Source organism: Bos javanicus, chromosome 16, assembly GCF_032452875.1.
Source record: "Bos javanicus breed banteng chromosome 16, ARS-OSU_banteng_1.0, whole genome shotgun sequence".
NCBI classification, from domain to species: domain Eukaryota; kingdom Metazoa; phylum Chordata; class Mammalia; order Artiodactyla; family Bovidae; genus Bos; species Bos javanicus.
The window spans coordinates 27,412,156-27,429,339 of NC_083883.1; the positions used below are offsets into that span (position 1 = coordinate 27,412,156).

Below are 17,184 nucleotides of genomic sequence, written 5' to 3' on the forward strand. Positions count from 1 at the left end.
GGGGGGCTTTAAAGAGAGCATGTCACGGGGGTTATCATGTGGGTTTGGGGCTGGGTTTACTGGGAACAGTCTGACAACAATGGACTCCAGAAAACAGAACATCAGTGACAGGAAAACCTCGGGCAGAAAAGGGTCTCCCAGGCAGAGGAGGGACCTGGCAGCTGGAAGACAGGTGTGGTGGCCGTTTAGCAACCCGCATGGGTCATCAGAGCCCAGTGCTCGTGAGCCCAGCTCTGCTGTGCCCTTAGCCCTCCTTCCCACCATGAGCTTGAGAGCAGGGACTATGCCGCTACTTCCTGTGACGTTCCTTCCATGCTTCCAGACCTCTGTACACACCTGGGGAGGAAAGGCTGAGAGGGGCCGTGGAAACCTGAGAAGCAATTCATTCCAGGCTCTGGCAGCTAAGCCTCCCCCTGATGATGAGGAAACCCATTATCAGCTCTTCCCTTTGCCTCTGGATCCAACAGAGGGAGTCTTGGCTGGAGACTGGGTTCTGGTTTCAATTTTACGTCTCATTTTTGCATGGAAAGAGTTTTTCAGGCTATGAAAAGAGGTCTTCTAACTGTTCATGTTTTTCTACAAGAATAGCTGACTTCCTCCCAAATGAATCCCAGAATAATCATGACTGGTGCGTTCGTGTGTGCTCAGTCGCTTCAGCAGTGTCCGACTCTTTGCGACCCTATGGACTGTAGCCCACTAGGCTCCTGTGTCCATGGAATTCTCCAGGCAAGAATACTGGAGTGGGTTGCCAGGCCCTCCTCGAGGGGATCTTCCCAACGCAGGTATCAAACCCATGTCTCCTGCACCTCCTGCATTACAGGCAGATTCTTTACTGCTGAGACACCCGGGGAAGCCCAATCATGACTGGAGACACAAATAATTGACAGTTCTGCACACCACTGCAGCCTTCTTCTTAACGGAAAATGTGAATTACATTTTTTTCAATATCGCTCTGCAGAAATTATTCACAGCAAATAAAAACACATTTATCAAGGCATCCGTCTGTAAATCTGGGATGTAAATAGATCCTGTGGTAGTAATTTATATGACTAAACAACTATTTTCATGATTGATTTAAAACTTATTCAAGAATTAACCAGTATACTCAGGAGGTGGTCAGCTAGCAGCAGTAAACTCAGTGGGTGGGAACGGCCATGTGGCTGTAGTAACACAAGGACATTGGCTGACCACAGTACAAGCACCGAACCTTGTTTCTGAAGGTGGTTACACTCCATAGTAGTCTACAGTATAGCATGCTTTGAGCTTCTAATTAGAACATCTTGTTTCCATAGGCAGGAGCCAGGGACTAGAGGTTCAAAGGGGATTCACTGCCTCCCATATGCCAGTACTTTATGTACTCGACTCAAAGAAGAGTCAGCACAGGGAGTGATGCAGGACCAATTTACTACATGAGGTGATCCGCATATTCACTGGGGAGTCAGTGGAAGTTTGGAGTTTAAATTCCACCATGGTAGAAAGACCAGGAGCATCTGTGCTCTACATGTAAAGACAAAACTCAAATAGACCAGCTCTAGCAAAGCCTAAACTAAACTGTGATAGGAGAAAATTCTGTCCAGAGCCTTTCTAATTTTTTTTTAAAATCCAGAATAGCTGGCACCCAGTCCTCCCACTGAAGGAGGGTAATGTAGAAAGAAAAAAGCATCTGGGAAAAGTCCCAACCCATCAGTGGTAGCAGCCAACAACTCTAGTCCTTATTTTTATGGAAAGAAACATACCAGGATCTTTAGTCTCTGAAAAGAAACACATACATCTTCATCAATTCTAAAGTTTTCAATAGAAATAACACAATTTTCTGTAGCACCAATGCATTCAGCCAACACAAAGAATTTGTAAAAGCAACCGCAAAAATATTGTTATCAAAGACTATGAAAAGAAGGTCTATCAATAACTGATTCTATTGAGTAGAATCATGTCAACAGTCAAGACTTTTGTCTACAGAGTATCAATGGGCACTTTGGAAATATAACTTGAGGCTTCCATGCCTGACATCCTCTTTCACAAACCTACAACTATCATTATTTTTGTGTCCTGCTTCTAGTAACAATGAGAATTTAATATAATAAATAAATAAAGGAGTGGACAGAGACCCTAAGGCAGTCCTACACACATATACCCATGTACAAATCAATTGATCCAATTAGTTGCAGACAGCAAAGTCCTAAAGGATGGAGCAGTAAAGAGAAAGAGGAATTTCAAAGAATATGTGCCATATTTTAAGATTTATTTTTCTTTAAAATGTTGGTTGGGGCTTCCCAAGTGGTGCTATTGGTAAAGAATCTGCCTGCCAATGCAGGAAATATAAGAGACACAGGTTCAATCCCTGAGTTGAGAAGATGCCCTAGGGGATGGCATGACACCATTCTAGCATTCTTGCCTGGAGAATCCCATGGACAGAGGCGCCTGGTGGGCTACAGTCCATAGGGTCACAGAGAGTCAGACACAACTGAAGCAACTTAGCAAAATGTTAGTCATATGTGAAAACAAATCTGATTCCTTTAAAATGACAAATTTCTGCATCAATCTGCCTGCCAAAGTGTTCACAGAAGCATGAATACATGATACACACTTAGAGATTCATAATTCCTATTAGCATATTAAAGGTTCTGAAAGCCTTGCTCTAAAGAATTCTACTGGATCTAGTTTAAGCCAGCATCTGTAAAGCTTATTATTCATCCATCAGTTCATTCAATCATTGAGTTACTGAGCATTACCTCTAGTCCTGGTACATTCTAGGTGTTGAGGATAGAGAAAACGTCAAGAATTTTACTCTTGTGGCATTTGCATGGCAGGAGACTGCTAACAGGCAAATTATCAGGTAAGTGAGCTAGAAAATAATAGGCAATGATCACTGCTATGATGAACATGTAACAAGGTAATAGAAGAGGGACTGACTCAGGGACTCCTTTAATTTGGGAAGACAGGAAAGGCGCCTCTGAGGAAATGAGATTTATTAAGCTGAGATCTAATGACAAGAAGAATCCAATCATGTGTGGATTGGGGAGAAGAGTATTTCAGGCGGAGGGAACTGCCACTACACAGGCCAGGAGAGAGTTCAGTGTCCTTAAAAACCCAAAGGAAGATTAGAGTGCCTGGAATATAGTAAGCGAGAGTAAGATGGAAAGGTCAGATCATGCAGGGCCTTGTAGATAAGGACGGGGCATTTGTTTTTACTTGAGTGTGGTGCGAACTCCTGGACTTCTAAAGCACGGGCCATGACACGCTCTGTATCTTGTGGGTACGTGCAGTAAGGGGCTGGCCTTGCCCAAAGGGTGTTCTGGCCTTTGCCCTCAGCTCCTGGGAAGTAACCACTAAGTCCCTGGAATGTGCAATCTGAGATGAGTATCTTTTTTAATTGGAGCTTAAAGATTGAGGGCAGGAGAAAAGGGGGATGACAGAGGATGGGATGGTTGGATGGCATCAGGGACTCAATGGACATGAATTTGAGCAAACTCCAGGAGACAGTGGACAGAGGAGCCTGGTGCGCTGCAGTCCATGGGGTTGCAAAGAGTCAGATACCACTGAGCGACTGAACAACAACAGTGTGCTTTGGCCAGCCAGGGAACATCAGCCCATGCAGTTACCAGCTCTACTTTGGAAAGAACCGGAGATGCACAAATGGCCAACCATGTCTACATGACCGAGCTCCAATTAAGATGCTGGACACCAAGCCTCGGTGAGCTTCTCCGGTTGTCAATACTCAACGTGTATTGACACACACTGTTGCTGGGGAACAGGCCCTGTGTGTACAGCTCACTGGGAGAGAAATACTAAAAGCTCATGCCTGGTTCCTCCTGCACCTGTGTGCCTCTCTTCCTAGATAATGTTAATCTGTGTCCTTTCACTGCCATACATCATAATCGTGAGTATCATCAGTCCTTCTGGTGAATTACTGAACCTGAAGATGGACTTGGGGACTTCTAAACTTGTGACTGGGTTCAGAGTGATAGTCTTGGGGACCCTTGAACTTGCAGTTGGTTACAGAGGTGATGGTGGTTTGGGGGGAGTCCCCAAACCTTGTATCACAACACCCTTTTTTTAACTTACTATCTACTAACACCCCTCAGAATCACAGCTGTGTATCCGTGGTGCTCCACATCGCTACTATTCTACAGAACTCCTGCTCCATGCAATAGTGCTTAGAGAACTGTTCTGACCACCATCATTTACTTGGAATAGAATCAACTGCAGCTAATGATGTCATCATAAACCAGCAACATGAGAAAAGTAGAGGCGAGGGTTGGTGCTATTCAGAAAGGCGATGACTGGAGACAGTGGCTTCTTCATTGAAAAGGGGCACCACCATGTGGGTAGTTTTGCTTTGGGAGCAGGGCTAGCTCAGGCTGTTTCTTTCTCCTTTGTAGGATACTGACTCTTACAAAAACAGAAGACACACCAGGACAGGGTACTCAAGACCACATGGCTCTCAGCTGAATGTTAAAGTGGAATTATCATGAGGCCATCCTTAAAAACCACTGAGAAAAAGGCATGCGGAAAAGAACTGCATGGAGTCATGTTATTATAAATAAGCATGTTTCTTGTACTTTGTGTTTTCTTTTGATCTATAGATTGGTATATTTTATTTATTTGTGGTGGAAAAAGGCAATTAGTATCTGTTATTTAAAGTATTTATATTTAACACTTGGATAGTAATTCTTTCTACAGAAAGAATTCTTAGGGGTCCCCACTCTGAAGGACTCAGACCATTATACATGTCTTTTAAGCATACATAGAAAATTTACAAAACTTGACCATACTTGGGCCATAAAACAAGAACACATTTCAAAAGACTGAGACTATAGAGTATGTTTTCTGGTAACAGTGAAACAGACTTGAATACAGCCATCCCTCAGTATCCATGGGGCACTGATTCCAAGTAAGACCTCCTCCCCCACCCCATGGACACCAAAATCCACGGATGCCCACGTCTCTTATACAATATGGTGAAGCATTTGTATACAACCTACACACATCCTCCTGTATACTTCAAATCATCTCTAGACTAATACAATGTAAATTACATGTAAATAGTTGCAAATAATAATATGATAATATAAAAAACTAAGTCACATAATGCAAGAAGATATTTTTAGCACATACAAACAATGTAGGGCTTGTATTCAGTACATATTAAAAACTCAGTATAAATAAAAATCAATGAGAAAAAGACAACTCAGTAGATAAATGGGCAAGTGAATTGAACAGGCACTTCATAAGAGAGGATAACAAGGTGTTCAATAAATATACAAAAAGGTGTTTAACTTCCTACTCACCAGGGAAACCACAAGCTACCACTAAATACCCACCGGCGTCTAAAATACTGATAATGCAAGTGTTGGCAAGGAGTAACTGGGACTCTCACCCTCTGTTGCAGGAGTGTAAATTGGCACAACCACTTTGGATAATGGCAGTACCTATTAACACTAAAATACAGATATATCCTACAATCCAGCATGTTCAATCATAGGAGTATATCCAACAGAACATGGATATATATATATATTCACCAAGAGGTGTGTTCAAGAATGTTCACAGCAGCCCTATTTGTAACAGACCCAATTGGAAAAACATTAAATTTTCATTAACATCAGAGTGTTAAAATATTGTCTATTCATGTAACAGAACACGATGTAGCAATGCCAATGAACAAACTACAGCCAATGCCGTAACATGCATGGGGGCTTCCCTGCTGGTCCAGTGGGGAAACCTCCAAGCTCCTAATGCAGGGGGCCCAGGGGACTAAATCCCACAAGGTGCAACTAAGACTCTGCATGCTGCAGCAAAGGTCAACGATCCCATGTGTGGCAGCTAAGACCCGGCACAGCCAAATAAGTAAATACATATTTTTTAAAAACAATACATGCATGACTTTTACAAAAATAAAGTAGAAGTCCAACATAAAATTATACTTACTTTATAATTCCATGTATATAAACTCAAAACTAAGACAAAAGTAAGTTAAGCTTAAAATAGTACCATTTTTAGGAACGCATCAGTTCAGTTCAGGTCAGTTCAGTCGCTCAGTCGTGTCTGACTCTTTGCAACCCCATGAACCACAGCACACCAGGCCTCCCTGTCCATCACCAACTCCCAGAGTCCTCCCAGACCCATGTCTATCGAGTCGGTGATGTCATCCAATCATCTCATCCTCTGTCATCCCCTTCTCCTCCTGCCCTCAATCTTTCCCAGCATCAGGGGCTTTTCCAATGAGTCAGCTCTCCACATCAAGTGGCCAAAGTATTGGAGTTTCAGCTTCAACATCAGTCACCCCAATGAATACCCAGAACTGATCTCCTTTAGGATGGACCAGTTGGATCTCCTTGAAGTCCAGGGGACTCTCAAGAGTCTTCTCCAACACCACAGTTCAAAAGCATCAATTCTTCTGCACTCAGCTTTCTTTATAGTCCAACTCTCACATCCATACATGACCACTGGAAAAACCATAGCCTTGACTAGATGGACGTTTGCTGGCAAAGTAATGTCTCTGCTTTTTAATATGCTATCTAGGTTGTTTATAACTTTCCTTCCAAGGAATAAGCGTCTTTTAATTTCATGGCTGCAATCACCATCCGCAGTGATTTTAGAGTCCAGAAAAATAAAGTCTGACACTGTTTCCACTGTTTCCCCATCTATTTGCCATGAAGTGATGGGACCAGATGCCATGATCTTTGTTTTCTGAATGTTAAGTTTTAAGCCAACTTTTTCACTCTCCTCTTTCACTTTCATCAAGAGGCTCTTTAGTTCTTCTTCACTTTCTGCCATAAGGGTGGTGTCATCTGCATATCTGAGGTTATTGATATACTTCCAGACAAAGTGATTACCATGGGAAATGATCACCATGATTCAGGGAAGGGGTTATCTCAGAGAGGCAGAGGGGAGGCAGCAACTGGGAGGGGGCTTCTGGGATACCAGTGATGCTCTACAACTTCACCTGGATAATCATGACAAGAGCGTTTGATTTGTGATAACTCACTGAACTGTTTGGTTCTATATGAATCTCTCTATATATGTTATATTTTATGAATTTTAAAAGGTTAAAGAAACAACAACAAAATTAATCCGGAAAGAGGAGTAAGGGAATTCACTGTGAAGGCACTGATCTTTCCCAGCTACACTGGGAGCTTCTGGGCCTGACAGATAATGCTTACCAGAATTTCGGGAAATGAACGACTAAACATCTTGGGGTGACATTTAAATTTCCAAAAGCATAAAACTTTAATTATTTTCTAGAAACTATTTTCTTTTAAAAAAACCTTTGAGGTCTCTTTCCACCTTCCAGAGGTAGACTATATTTTCAACAATGAAATGATAGAAGCACTTGGTTGTCAGAGCTGAGCTCACAAGAAAAATAAAAGAATGTCATTCAAATACCAGTCTCATGGGCTGAGGACTTCTGGAAATTCTAACCTACATCTTGATGTTCTACTTGTGGAGTGCCTATGGCAAATATCTCAAGGTGTGCTCTGAGGCCTGCCAGCATGAGGATCTCCTGGAGGTGCCTGCTAAATTCAGATTCCTAATGCATATAAATCTCTAAGAGGAGGTCTGGTGAGGTGCATTTCTAACACACACTTTGGGCAATTCCCATGAAGTCAAAGTTGAGAACCACTGCTTCATGGATACACAAAGTGATTGACTAGCAGAGGCTGGCTCACATTTAACAAGTCCCCACCATCCTTAGCAGCTATGTCAGACAAATGTAGTAAAGAACAGAATCCTATCTGAGCAGCTGGAAGGCAGCTCTGCGCCCAAGGCCTCTCCCTCTGCAGTCAGGTGTGGGATTCCAAAGAGATCTGCATCATAACAGGACTCTCAAGATGCAGATTGGGGAGCCACGGTCATCTCCAAACCACTCAAGAACCACATGAGGGGAAATAACTTGGTCTGGGATGGGTTTGGAAGGACACCCGTGGGGGCTGCCCTGCATTTTTCACAGACAGCCAACCTAATTCTGGGTAGTATCTGCTGCAAGTTTGTGAAAAACTGGCTTTCTAGAGAATCTTGGTGATTGACTTGGTGTTTGAGGTTGTGAAACATGATTTGAAAACAATCATTTTGTGACCTTTACACACGATCTGACAAGGCTGTGTACACATATGGATGTTCCGCATTTGCCGAATAATTCTGTGGCTTAAATCAAGTTCCTACTCCCATGGCACCTGTAAGAGAGGGCGAAGTGCAGCACTCACACGACACGCAAGATGACGGCAGGCAGCTGGTAAAGTCTGCTAGGATTCGGATTTTCCCTCTGCACTTCTAGGGGGCTCAGCTGTGCAGGCTTGTCTGTGGCGGCCCAGCCGTCATCTAGCAACAATGATAACTGATCATTTCTGTCATTTATCTTTGCTGCATGTGCCCCCATCTGACCTGACCTTACTTCCTCTGGATTTTGTTTTTCCTTTCAAGTCATGATCACATTTAAGTTAAAAAAAATCTCTTAAAGAACAAAAACTGAAACTCACACTGAAGCCACAAAGGAGGGAGGGTAGGGAAGCAGTGACTCCTGTTACCAGAAGCATAAATAAGAAATGGCAGTGGTCCTGGAGACAGAGAGAGGCAGCCCTCTGCTCCTTCCCATCTTAGAAGACAGAAAATGAGAAGAGATTATCTTAGGGGAAGACATGCAAATACTTGCCCTTGTGGGCACTGCCTGCTGTTTCTGATAACCCATGTCCGAGGCAACAAGAAAGAAATTTTGGATGATAGAAAATGTATGTGAGAGGAAAAGGATCCTAAATAAAACATTTTGAAAGCATCCATCTGTTTGGGGGAAGCTTCTGGAGCTGGGAGACAACTTACCTTAATATAGGAGTAACTGTAAAAAAGAAGTATGACTATCTTGCTTTTGAAAAATGCCTGCACCCTACAGTTTGACTGAATAAAGGAGTTATCTGCCATCTTTACTGCCAGCTTTAGCTCATAAGTCAAGTTGAATTTTTTAATCAAAAATGTATAATGTAATAATACTACTTAAACTCACATTGCACCTTTTACCCAGGAAACTCAAAGAACCTTCTTAACATCAAATTATTAATCTCATAGCAATCCTGGTCAGATCTATGCGAGTCAAATACTTTAGTAAGTACTTAAAAATAATGTTTGCTTAGTGAATTCATCTATTCCCCTCCTCTGCAAGGAGCTGGGGCAGAGAAAGGTTCAGCATGGGGACACAGCAGGTGGGTGCGGGGACAGCACCCTCGTGCTGTCTGTGACCTTCAGCCGCAAGCAGACAATGTAGGTGATTGAGACAAAGAAGGGCAGATGGCAGTGGTAGCTGAAATCACCCTGGGAGCTTTTAACCATGTTTGAGCTCCCATTGCCCAGAACCACCAAAATAGAATCTCTTGGAGAACATTCCAGACACTGTTATTTCTAAAAGTTCCCCAGGTGATGCTGACTTGCAGCCTGGGTTGCACACCACCGGGATGGTGGAAAGAGCACTGAACCAGGAGTCAGGATGCAGGTTCTAATCCTGGTTTATTTGCCAGGTGACTTGTGTAAGTCACTTAAACTCTATGGGCTTTAGTTTCTTTTCTTTTTTAATAACTTTTTTCTGGGGGGTGGGGAGCTACACAACTTGAGGGATCTTAGTTCCCTAACTAGGAATCGAACCTGGGCCCGCAGCAGTGAAAGCACCAAGTCCTAACCACTGGACTTCCGGGGGATTCTCAGCTTTAGTTTCCTTGTTTATAAAAGCACAGCCCCATGGCCAAGGGATGAGAGAAGACAGGAAGGAAGCAGCCACAGGAAACAACGGCCATTGCACTGGGGCCTGCCTTGCCCGCCTCCTGCAGGAGAACCACCTGCTTGGACTGGCTGGTAATACATGGTGCTATCTACTGTGGGAGCTGGTCATCACATGCTCATGTGTCATCTGTACCCTCATCTCCCTCTAGATGGAGGGACCTTGCCCTCCGGAAGCACTGAGAGGCCAGATGAAGTTGCTCTAAGGGTTGTCGGGCAAAGCTCTCAGGTACCACCAGGGCCCCAGGACTGCAGGTCCAACCAGACCATCCTGCCAGGGGCTTTACTGGTCCTTCTCAAAGTGAGGAAAGCCATCCCAAGGCGGGCTGTCCTTACAGGGGCAGCGGTTCACGGGCTACACTAACATGTGCTTTAAGCGGTGCTTTTGTCTCCTGCTTTGCTCCAGCCAATCATAGAGTAGGGGCATCCTGGGAAAGCTGCCTGCTCGGCGAGCTGGTTCTCAAACAAGCGGCAGTTGATGGACCTCAGCTCTCAGCATCATGGTCCCAAGGTCGTTTAGAAGAGCCACAGTGGCCTCAAGCTGGTCTGGAATGTGCTCTGGAAGACTCTCACTTGAACAGGCCAACTGCCTGCGAGAACCCAAATCCTTTTTATTTGCTTGGTATGGGTCTATCTGAAATTTACCAATGCAATCATTAATTATTCGCAGAGCTGCTCAAGGGGGAAGGTGAGGAGAAAAGAGAAAGATCCTTTCTACCTTGAAGAGGAGAGGTCTGAGAAGAAGTCCTCAATTATGAGAGCCCTCTGCAAAGAAATGTTTGTCCGCTGGTGTATCTGCTACCTCCCCAGGCACATGCTCGGGAGGAGGAAACTCAAAGGAGACAAGAAACAGGTGTGTTTCTGCACACAAAGTATGCAATCTACCTCCAAGGATGCTCCACAGACACCCTGAATCCACTCAGAAGCTTAACTTCTGCGTCTGGCTTTAAACGATGTCCCAGACACTCTCCCAGGAAAGAGACTCAGAGGGAAGAGGGATTTAGGTGCTACGGGACATCTAAGTAATGGTCTCTCACCCTACCCAGGAACTGCGCACAATTATTTAGTTAGCTCTCTTGGGCAGTTAGTTCAGTTCAGTTCAGTCGCTCAGTCATGTCCGACCCTCTGAGACCCCATGGACTTTGGTCATAGCTTTTCTTCCAAGGAGCAAGTGTCTTTTAATTTCATGGCTGCAGTCACCATCTGCAGTGAATTTAGAGCCCAAGAAAATAAACTCTGTTATTGTTTCCCCATCTATTTGTCATGAAGTGATGGGACCAGATGCCATGATCTTAGTTTTTTGAATGTTGAGTTTTAGGCCAGCTTTTTCACTCTCCTCTTTCACTTCTATCAAGAGGCTCTTTAGTTCCTCTTCACTTTCTGCCATAAGCGTGGTGTCATCTTCATATCTGAGGTTATTGATATTTCTCCTGGCAATCTTGATTCCAGCTTGTGCTTCTTCCAGCCCAGCGTTTCTCATGATGTACTCTGCACATAAGTTAAATAAGCAGGGTGACAACATACAGCCTTTATGTACTTCTTTCCCTATTTGGAATCAGTTTGTTGTTCCATATCCAGTTCTAACTGTTGCTTCCTGACCTGCATACAGATTTCTCAAGAGGCAGGTCAGGTGGTCTGGTATTCCCATCTCTTTAAGAATTTTCCAGAGTTTGTTGTGATCCACACAGTCAAAGGATTTAGCATAGTCAATGAAACAGAAGTAGATGTTTTTCTGGAATTCTCTTGCTTTTTCTATGATCCAATGGATGTTGGCAATTTGATTTCTGGTTCCTCTGCTTTTTCTAAATCCCAGCTTGAACATCTGGAAGTTCGCAGTTCATGTACGGTTGAAGCCTCACTTGAAGAAATTTCAGCATTATTTGCTAGCGTGTGAGATGAGTGCAATTGTGTGGTAGTTTGAAAATTCTTTGGCATTACCTTTCTCTGGGATTGGAATGAAAACTTTTTCCAGTCCTGTGGCCACTGCTGAGTTTTCCAAATTTGCTGGCATGTTGAGTGCAGTACTTTCACAGCATCATCTTTTAGGATTTGAAATAGCTTAGCTGGAATTCCATCACCTCTACCAGCTTTGTTCATGGTGATGCTTCCTAAGGCCCACTTGACTTCGCACTGCAGGATGTCAGGCTCTAGGTGAGCGATCACACCATCGTGGTTAAGTTCTTTAAGTGATTAAGTTAGTTAGTTCTTTAGTTAGTTCTCCAGGGAACTAGATGCTGCATGCTGCAATGAAAGATTCCACATGCCACAACAAAGAATGATGATCCTGCATGCTGGAACTAAGACCCGGCACGGCCGAAAACAAAACAAAAAAACTTCTGTCCAGCTAGCATAACCAGTGCCACAAGAAATGAGATGTATCGTGTATCCAGCTGGGCCAAGGGATGGTCAAGTAGTGATACATTTCCATTAATATTGATAATAAATAGGGTTTGGGCAACACATAGACGGATTCTTCTCTGCTCCTCCCATATGATATTTATACATAATACAAATGGATTTGAATTCATTTTATTTTGGTTTCTTTGGGATGTTTATTTTTATTTATTTATTTTTAAATATTTATTTATTTGGTGGTGCTGGGTGTTCGTTGTGGCACGCATGATCTTTAGTTGCAACATGTGAGATATAGTTCTCTGACCAGGGATCAAACCTGGGCCCCCTGCGTTGGGAGTGCTGAGTCTTAGCCACTGGACCACCAGGAAGGTCCTAGGATGTCTATTTTTTAATAAACTACTTCTTCACGATGTGCAAAAAACCACAGTCTGAAGTGCCACAGTACTGACCCCACCTCTTTTAAAGCTTTCAGGACAGGACAGTGTGTTTCTACGTCCTGATTTGACACGTGTTGCATTAAGTGTCAAGTGAATTTACGCAAAGTCAATCTGATTTTACCTACACTTTTTCTTATGAAATGTGGGAAAGGGATGTATTAGCAGGGAAAGTGTGCCCCAGTAGATGAGCTGAGTGATTTTGGAAAGGAAGAGGCCCAGACGGTGGCTGTCCTCCTGGCCTTTAGTCCCTGTACTTACTGTGTCAGCAGCCCTGTGCCCACAGGGAGTATTTTCAGTGCTCTGCCAACCCCACGGTCCCCTCTCCACCATATTGGTCACCTCCCCTGCTCCCTGGACCATAAGTATCTTCACCCCTACTCAGGGACATGAAGGTTTTGGTCTTACAGAAGCAGCTTGGAGAAGCAGAGATATCTCTTAGGCTGGAGGCTTTGGATTCCAGGGATTCCCTGGTGGCTCAGACAGTAAAGCATCTGCCCGCAATGCGGGAGACCCGGGTTTGATCCCTGGGTTGGGAAGATCCCCTGGAAAAGGAAATGGCAACCCACTCCAGTACTCTTGCCTATAAAATTCCATGGATGGAGGAGCCTGGTGGGCTACAGTCTATGCGGTCGCAAAGTCAGACACGACTGAGCAACTTCACTTCACTTCACTTTGGATTCCAGAAAATTAATTCATTGCCTATATTATCAGTTCTGCGAGTCCAAATGTCTATAAGTGAGTTTGCTTGGAATAAACCACTTAGACTGGAGTAAAGTGAGAGAAGGAGATGACTGGTACATGTGGCAGGGTGAAGTGGAGCATAAAAGAGGGAATCTGAGTGAATGCACAAGAAAATATTTGCCTTAATACCACCTTGCTTCTGTAGAGCACTTTACTGCTATAAAGCATTTCAATGCATTTGAACTTATTTTTCAAAATCTGTGTCTCAGGCAGAACTGGCTGACAGCTGAGAAGATTGGAAGGAGTCCAGGTAACAGTGATAAGACCTGGGCTAGAACAGATGTGTCCCTAAAAAGCCATTTAAGTCTGGGAAGACTCTTGGCTTCTCTGAGACTCGGTTTCCCTATTGATTGAACACAAACTAACTTAGAATGAGGGCTTGAGTGATCTGATTTCTATGAGTCCCTTCAACTCTGAATGTTGATGATGCCATTTGGTATAACAATGTGTTTTTGCATAGCTGATTAAAATAGGAATTTTGTGATGCAAGAAGTTAGACATAACCTTGTAGAAGAAAAAGTACTGGCTTAGAACTAGTTACAAATCTGCAGCTTACTCACCAGCTATGTGACTTTGACAAAGTGAGTAAACTTCTCTGGGCCTCAGTTTCCTAAACAGGAAATAAGGACAATGAGACTTGCCTTGCAGGGCGACTGCACATGTTAGATGAGATAGTGAATCTGAACACACTTCCAAACTCTAATGACCTATAAAAACGTGATCATGTATTACTGTTATCACTATTACCAGCACACACACAAAAATTCATTAGCTCTCTAAGAATTACCTGACAAGGGAAAACAAATGAATTAAGCAGCTGTTACTATTCACCCGGCATAAATCCTAATCAGAGAGTAAAGGCCATTTACAAACCAGGGGGAAAAAAGTCTGGCTCCTTGCCTCCTCTCTGACATCCATGGAATAGACTTCTATGCACCCCTTGCCCCTGTGAGCCTCATACAGAAGGCTTAGGACATTAACAACGAGGATTCTCTCCATGGCAAGGGCAAAGAAAGTAATCTCCTCATACAGATCTTTCAAAGACCAACAAAAATCAACATTTATATTAAAAATAATCACACCATCATACTTAAAAAGGAAACACCCTTTCTTCCAAACTTTATAATATGTTTAGAGCGCAACATCAGCTAGCAATGAGGAGTCCTGGACTGTCCTTTGGAAACATCTGATCATATTCTAGGATGCTGAAGCTGAAGATCCAATACTTCAGCCACCTGATGCGAAGAACTGACTCCTTAGAAAAGACTCTGATGGTGGGAAAGACTGAAGGCAGGAGAAGGGGATGACAGAGGACGAGATGGTTGGATAGCATCACTGACTTGATGGACATGAGTTTGAGCAAGCTACGGGAGTTAGTGATGGACAGGGAAGCCTGGTGTGCTGCAGTCCACGGGGTCACAAAGAGTTGAATGACTAAGCAACTGAATGAACAGAACGGAATAAAAGAGCTGACTCTTCTCTGCCATTCCCATGTGCACAGCCCCTCTCCTATGTGTGGGGCTACGTGTTAAGGGTTATGCATGCTGACCTATATGATAGAAGTCTCTACTCCAATGTGATTTTTCACTCCCTTTCTTGGAATTACTATGTATTATATTGCTACATACAAGGTTGGAAAGAAGCTCATCTAAAATGGGATACAATTTTTTTTTTTTCCCCAGGATGACCAAGTAATAGACGGCCTTTAACTTTGGGCAATATTCAGAAAATCTATTGGTTTTCTTTGTTCTCTGAGTTTTTCCGGGTTCTAAGTACTGGGTATCTTAGGCCATAGGTTTTAGCAGGAAAGTTTTTACATACAAACTAAATAATTTTTAAAAATTGAAGTATAGTTGATTTATAGCTGCTGCTGCTAAGTTGCTTCAGTCGTGTCCGACTCTGTGTGACCCCATGGACTGCAGCCTACCAGGCTTATCCGTCCATGGGATTCTCCAGGCAAGAACACTGGAGTGGGTTGCCATTTCCTTCTCCAATGCATGAAAGTGGAAAGTGAAAGTGAAGTCGCTCAGTCATGTCTGACTCTTAGCGACCCCATGGACTGCAGCCTACCAGGCTCCTCCGTCCATGGGATTTTCCAGGCAAGAGTACTGGAGTGGGGTGCCATTGCCTTCTCCCAGTTGATTTATAATATAGTGTTAATTTCAGGTGTACAGCAAAGTGATTGCTATATATGTATATTCTTTTCAGATTCTCTTCCATTATAAGTTATTATCAGATATTGAATATAACTTCCTGTGCTATATGGTAGATCTTTATTGTTTATTTTATATATTAAATCAACTTTTTCAAATAAGCTTTTAATTAATAGAATGTTAAAGAAACCACAACTTGCCTGGACTGTATTGAAGGGGAAAAATAAATTTACTTTTAACATTTTTAATCCTTCATAGTAATTTTGGTTTTTTAAAAAAATCTTGAAAATAAAAGCAAAGATAGAAAGTAAACACTTTAAGACTAAGACACTACCATACCCATCCTTCATAATTTCCATAAGGAGGAGCATAATAGATGTTTGATCAATGCTTGTCAAATTAAATTATTTTAAAAGTTTCATAAAGAAGATATACACTAAATGAGAATAAGAGTTTACAAAGCATTATTATAAAAGCTCCATTTGAAAATAAAATCAATAATGGTGTTAAGAGAAAGTGAAACCCACTTCTAATGAACTTGATGGAATACAAGTTCTATGCCTCATGGAAACTTGGAGCTAGAATTAACTCTTGATTCATGCCTATTCCCACTTCAACCTCGCTGATCATCAGAGATATATAAGCCATAATTTGGCATTCCAATTAGTTAAACTCAATGCATTCTTTTAAATTCTAAAAGTATCTTCACAGAGTAAAAACAAAGAAGCAAAAATACACACACACACACACACACACACACATATATATATATGAAGTGTTTCAACCAAAAGACCTGGGGATAACTGCTAGAAGTAAATGAATATATTGTCATGATAGATAAATTTAGGGATAACTACTGGAGATAAATATCTACCTTATCAATGTATCATTGCTTGCCACAGTCCTTTCTTTCCTTAAATGAATCATGTCTAATGCAGGACTGATAAGGAGTAATTGATTTAATCCTCTGAGTAACATGCATCTTCTGTATCATTATATACAGTTTGGGCTCAAGATATTTACTGCATTTTTTATTGAGTAACATGGAAATGGGTGCTGAGTTGGCAGTTCGATAATAAATGGCCCTCATGTTATCTGAGTTGCTCTTTTGCATTGACAAAAATGGCGATAAATTGGCTTGTAATTGAGACACAGAAGGAAGACGATTACTCCTGATGCTGAGATGCATTTATCCCGTGCCCCAGCCCTTCCTGAGCACCCATGCTCCTCCATCAGCCTGCTGGACCACCCCTGAAACAGAGAGCAGCCCAGGGAACTGGTCCCTCTGGCACACAGCCTCGGTACCCCTGCAGCCACGAGCTGACCACGGGAGCAGCTTCCACGAGCTAGGGGTGGGGGTGGAAGGGACCGCTTTACCTTCCTGCACACAGATGGGTCTGTCACTCGGGATCCAGCCCAGGGTTCCATTTAGATGCTTCATACACAGTCTCTTTGTAGAGCCCTTCAGTTTGAATCCGTCTTGGCAGTGAAAACGGGTGACAGAGCTTTCAAAGAAAACCCCTCCGCTGGGCGTCCTGAAGCCATTCTCCGGGACGCCGGGGTCTGCACACACCTGAAGGTCATCGAACCCTACATGGACAGAGAGAAGAAAAGAGTCCTCTGAATATACTCTCTGGATCCCGAGGGCCTTCTAGGCTAAAGAGCAGATATTGTCGTCTTTCCGATGCTGTGGGTCACCAAACTCCACCAACAGAAAAACCAAGAATATAAATATT

General features: G+C 43.0%; 1 protein-coding gene across 6 annotated transcripts in view; it reads right to left on the bottom strand.

Annotated features, from left to right (window-relative positions):
* Positions 1-17,184, bottom strand: part of SUSD4 (sushi domain containing 4) — a 133,748-nt gene that overhangs the window by 39,724 nt on the left and 76,840 nt on the right. For 5 of the 6 annotated variants that reach the window (XM_061382301.1, XM_061382298.1, XM_061382297.1 and 2 more), the window contains one exon: positions 16,826-17,038. The exons of the other annotated variant lie outside the window; for it this stretch is intronic. In XM_061382301.1, coding sequence (XP_061238285.1) covers positions 16,826-17,038 — 213 coding nt within the window. The remainder of the gene's footprint in view (positions 1-16,825; positions 17,039-17,184) is intronic. 6 annotated transcript variants of the gene reach the window in all.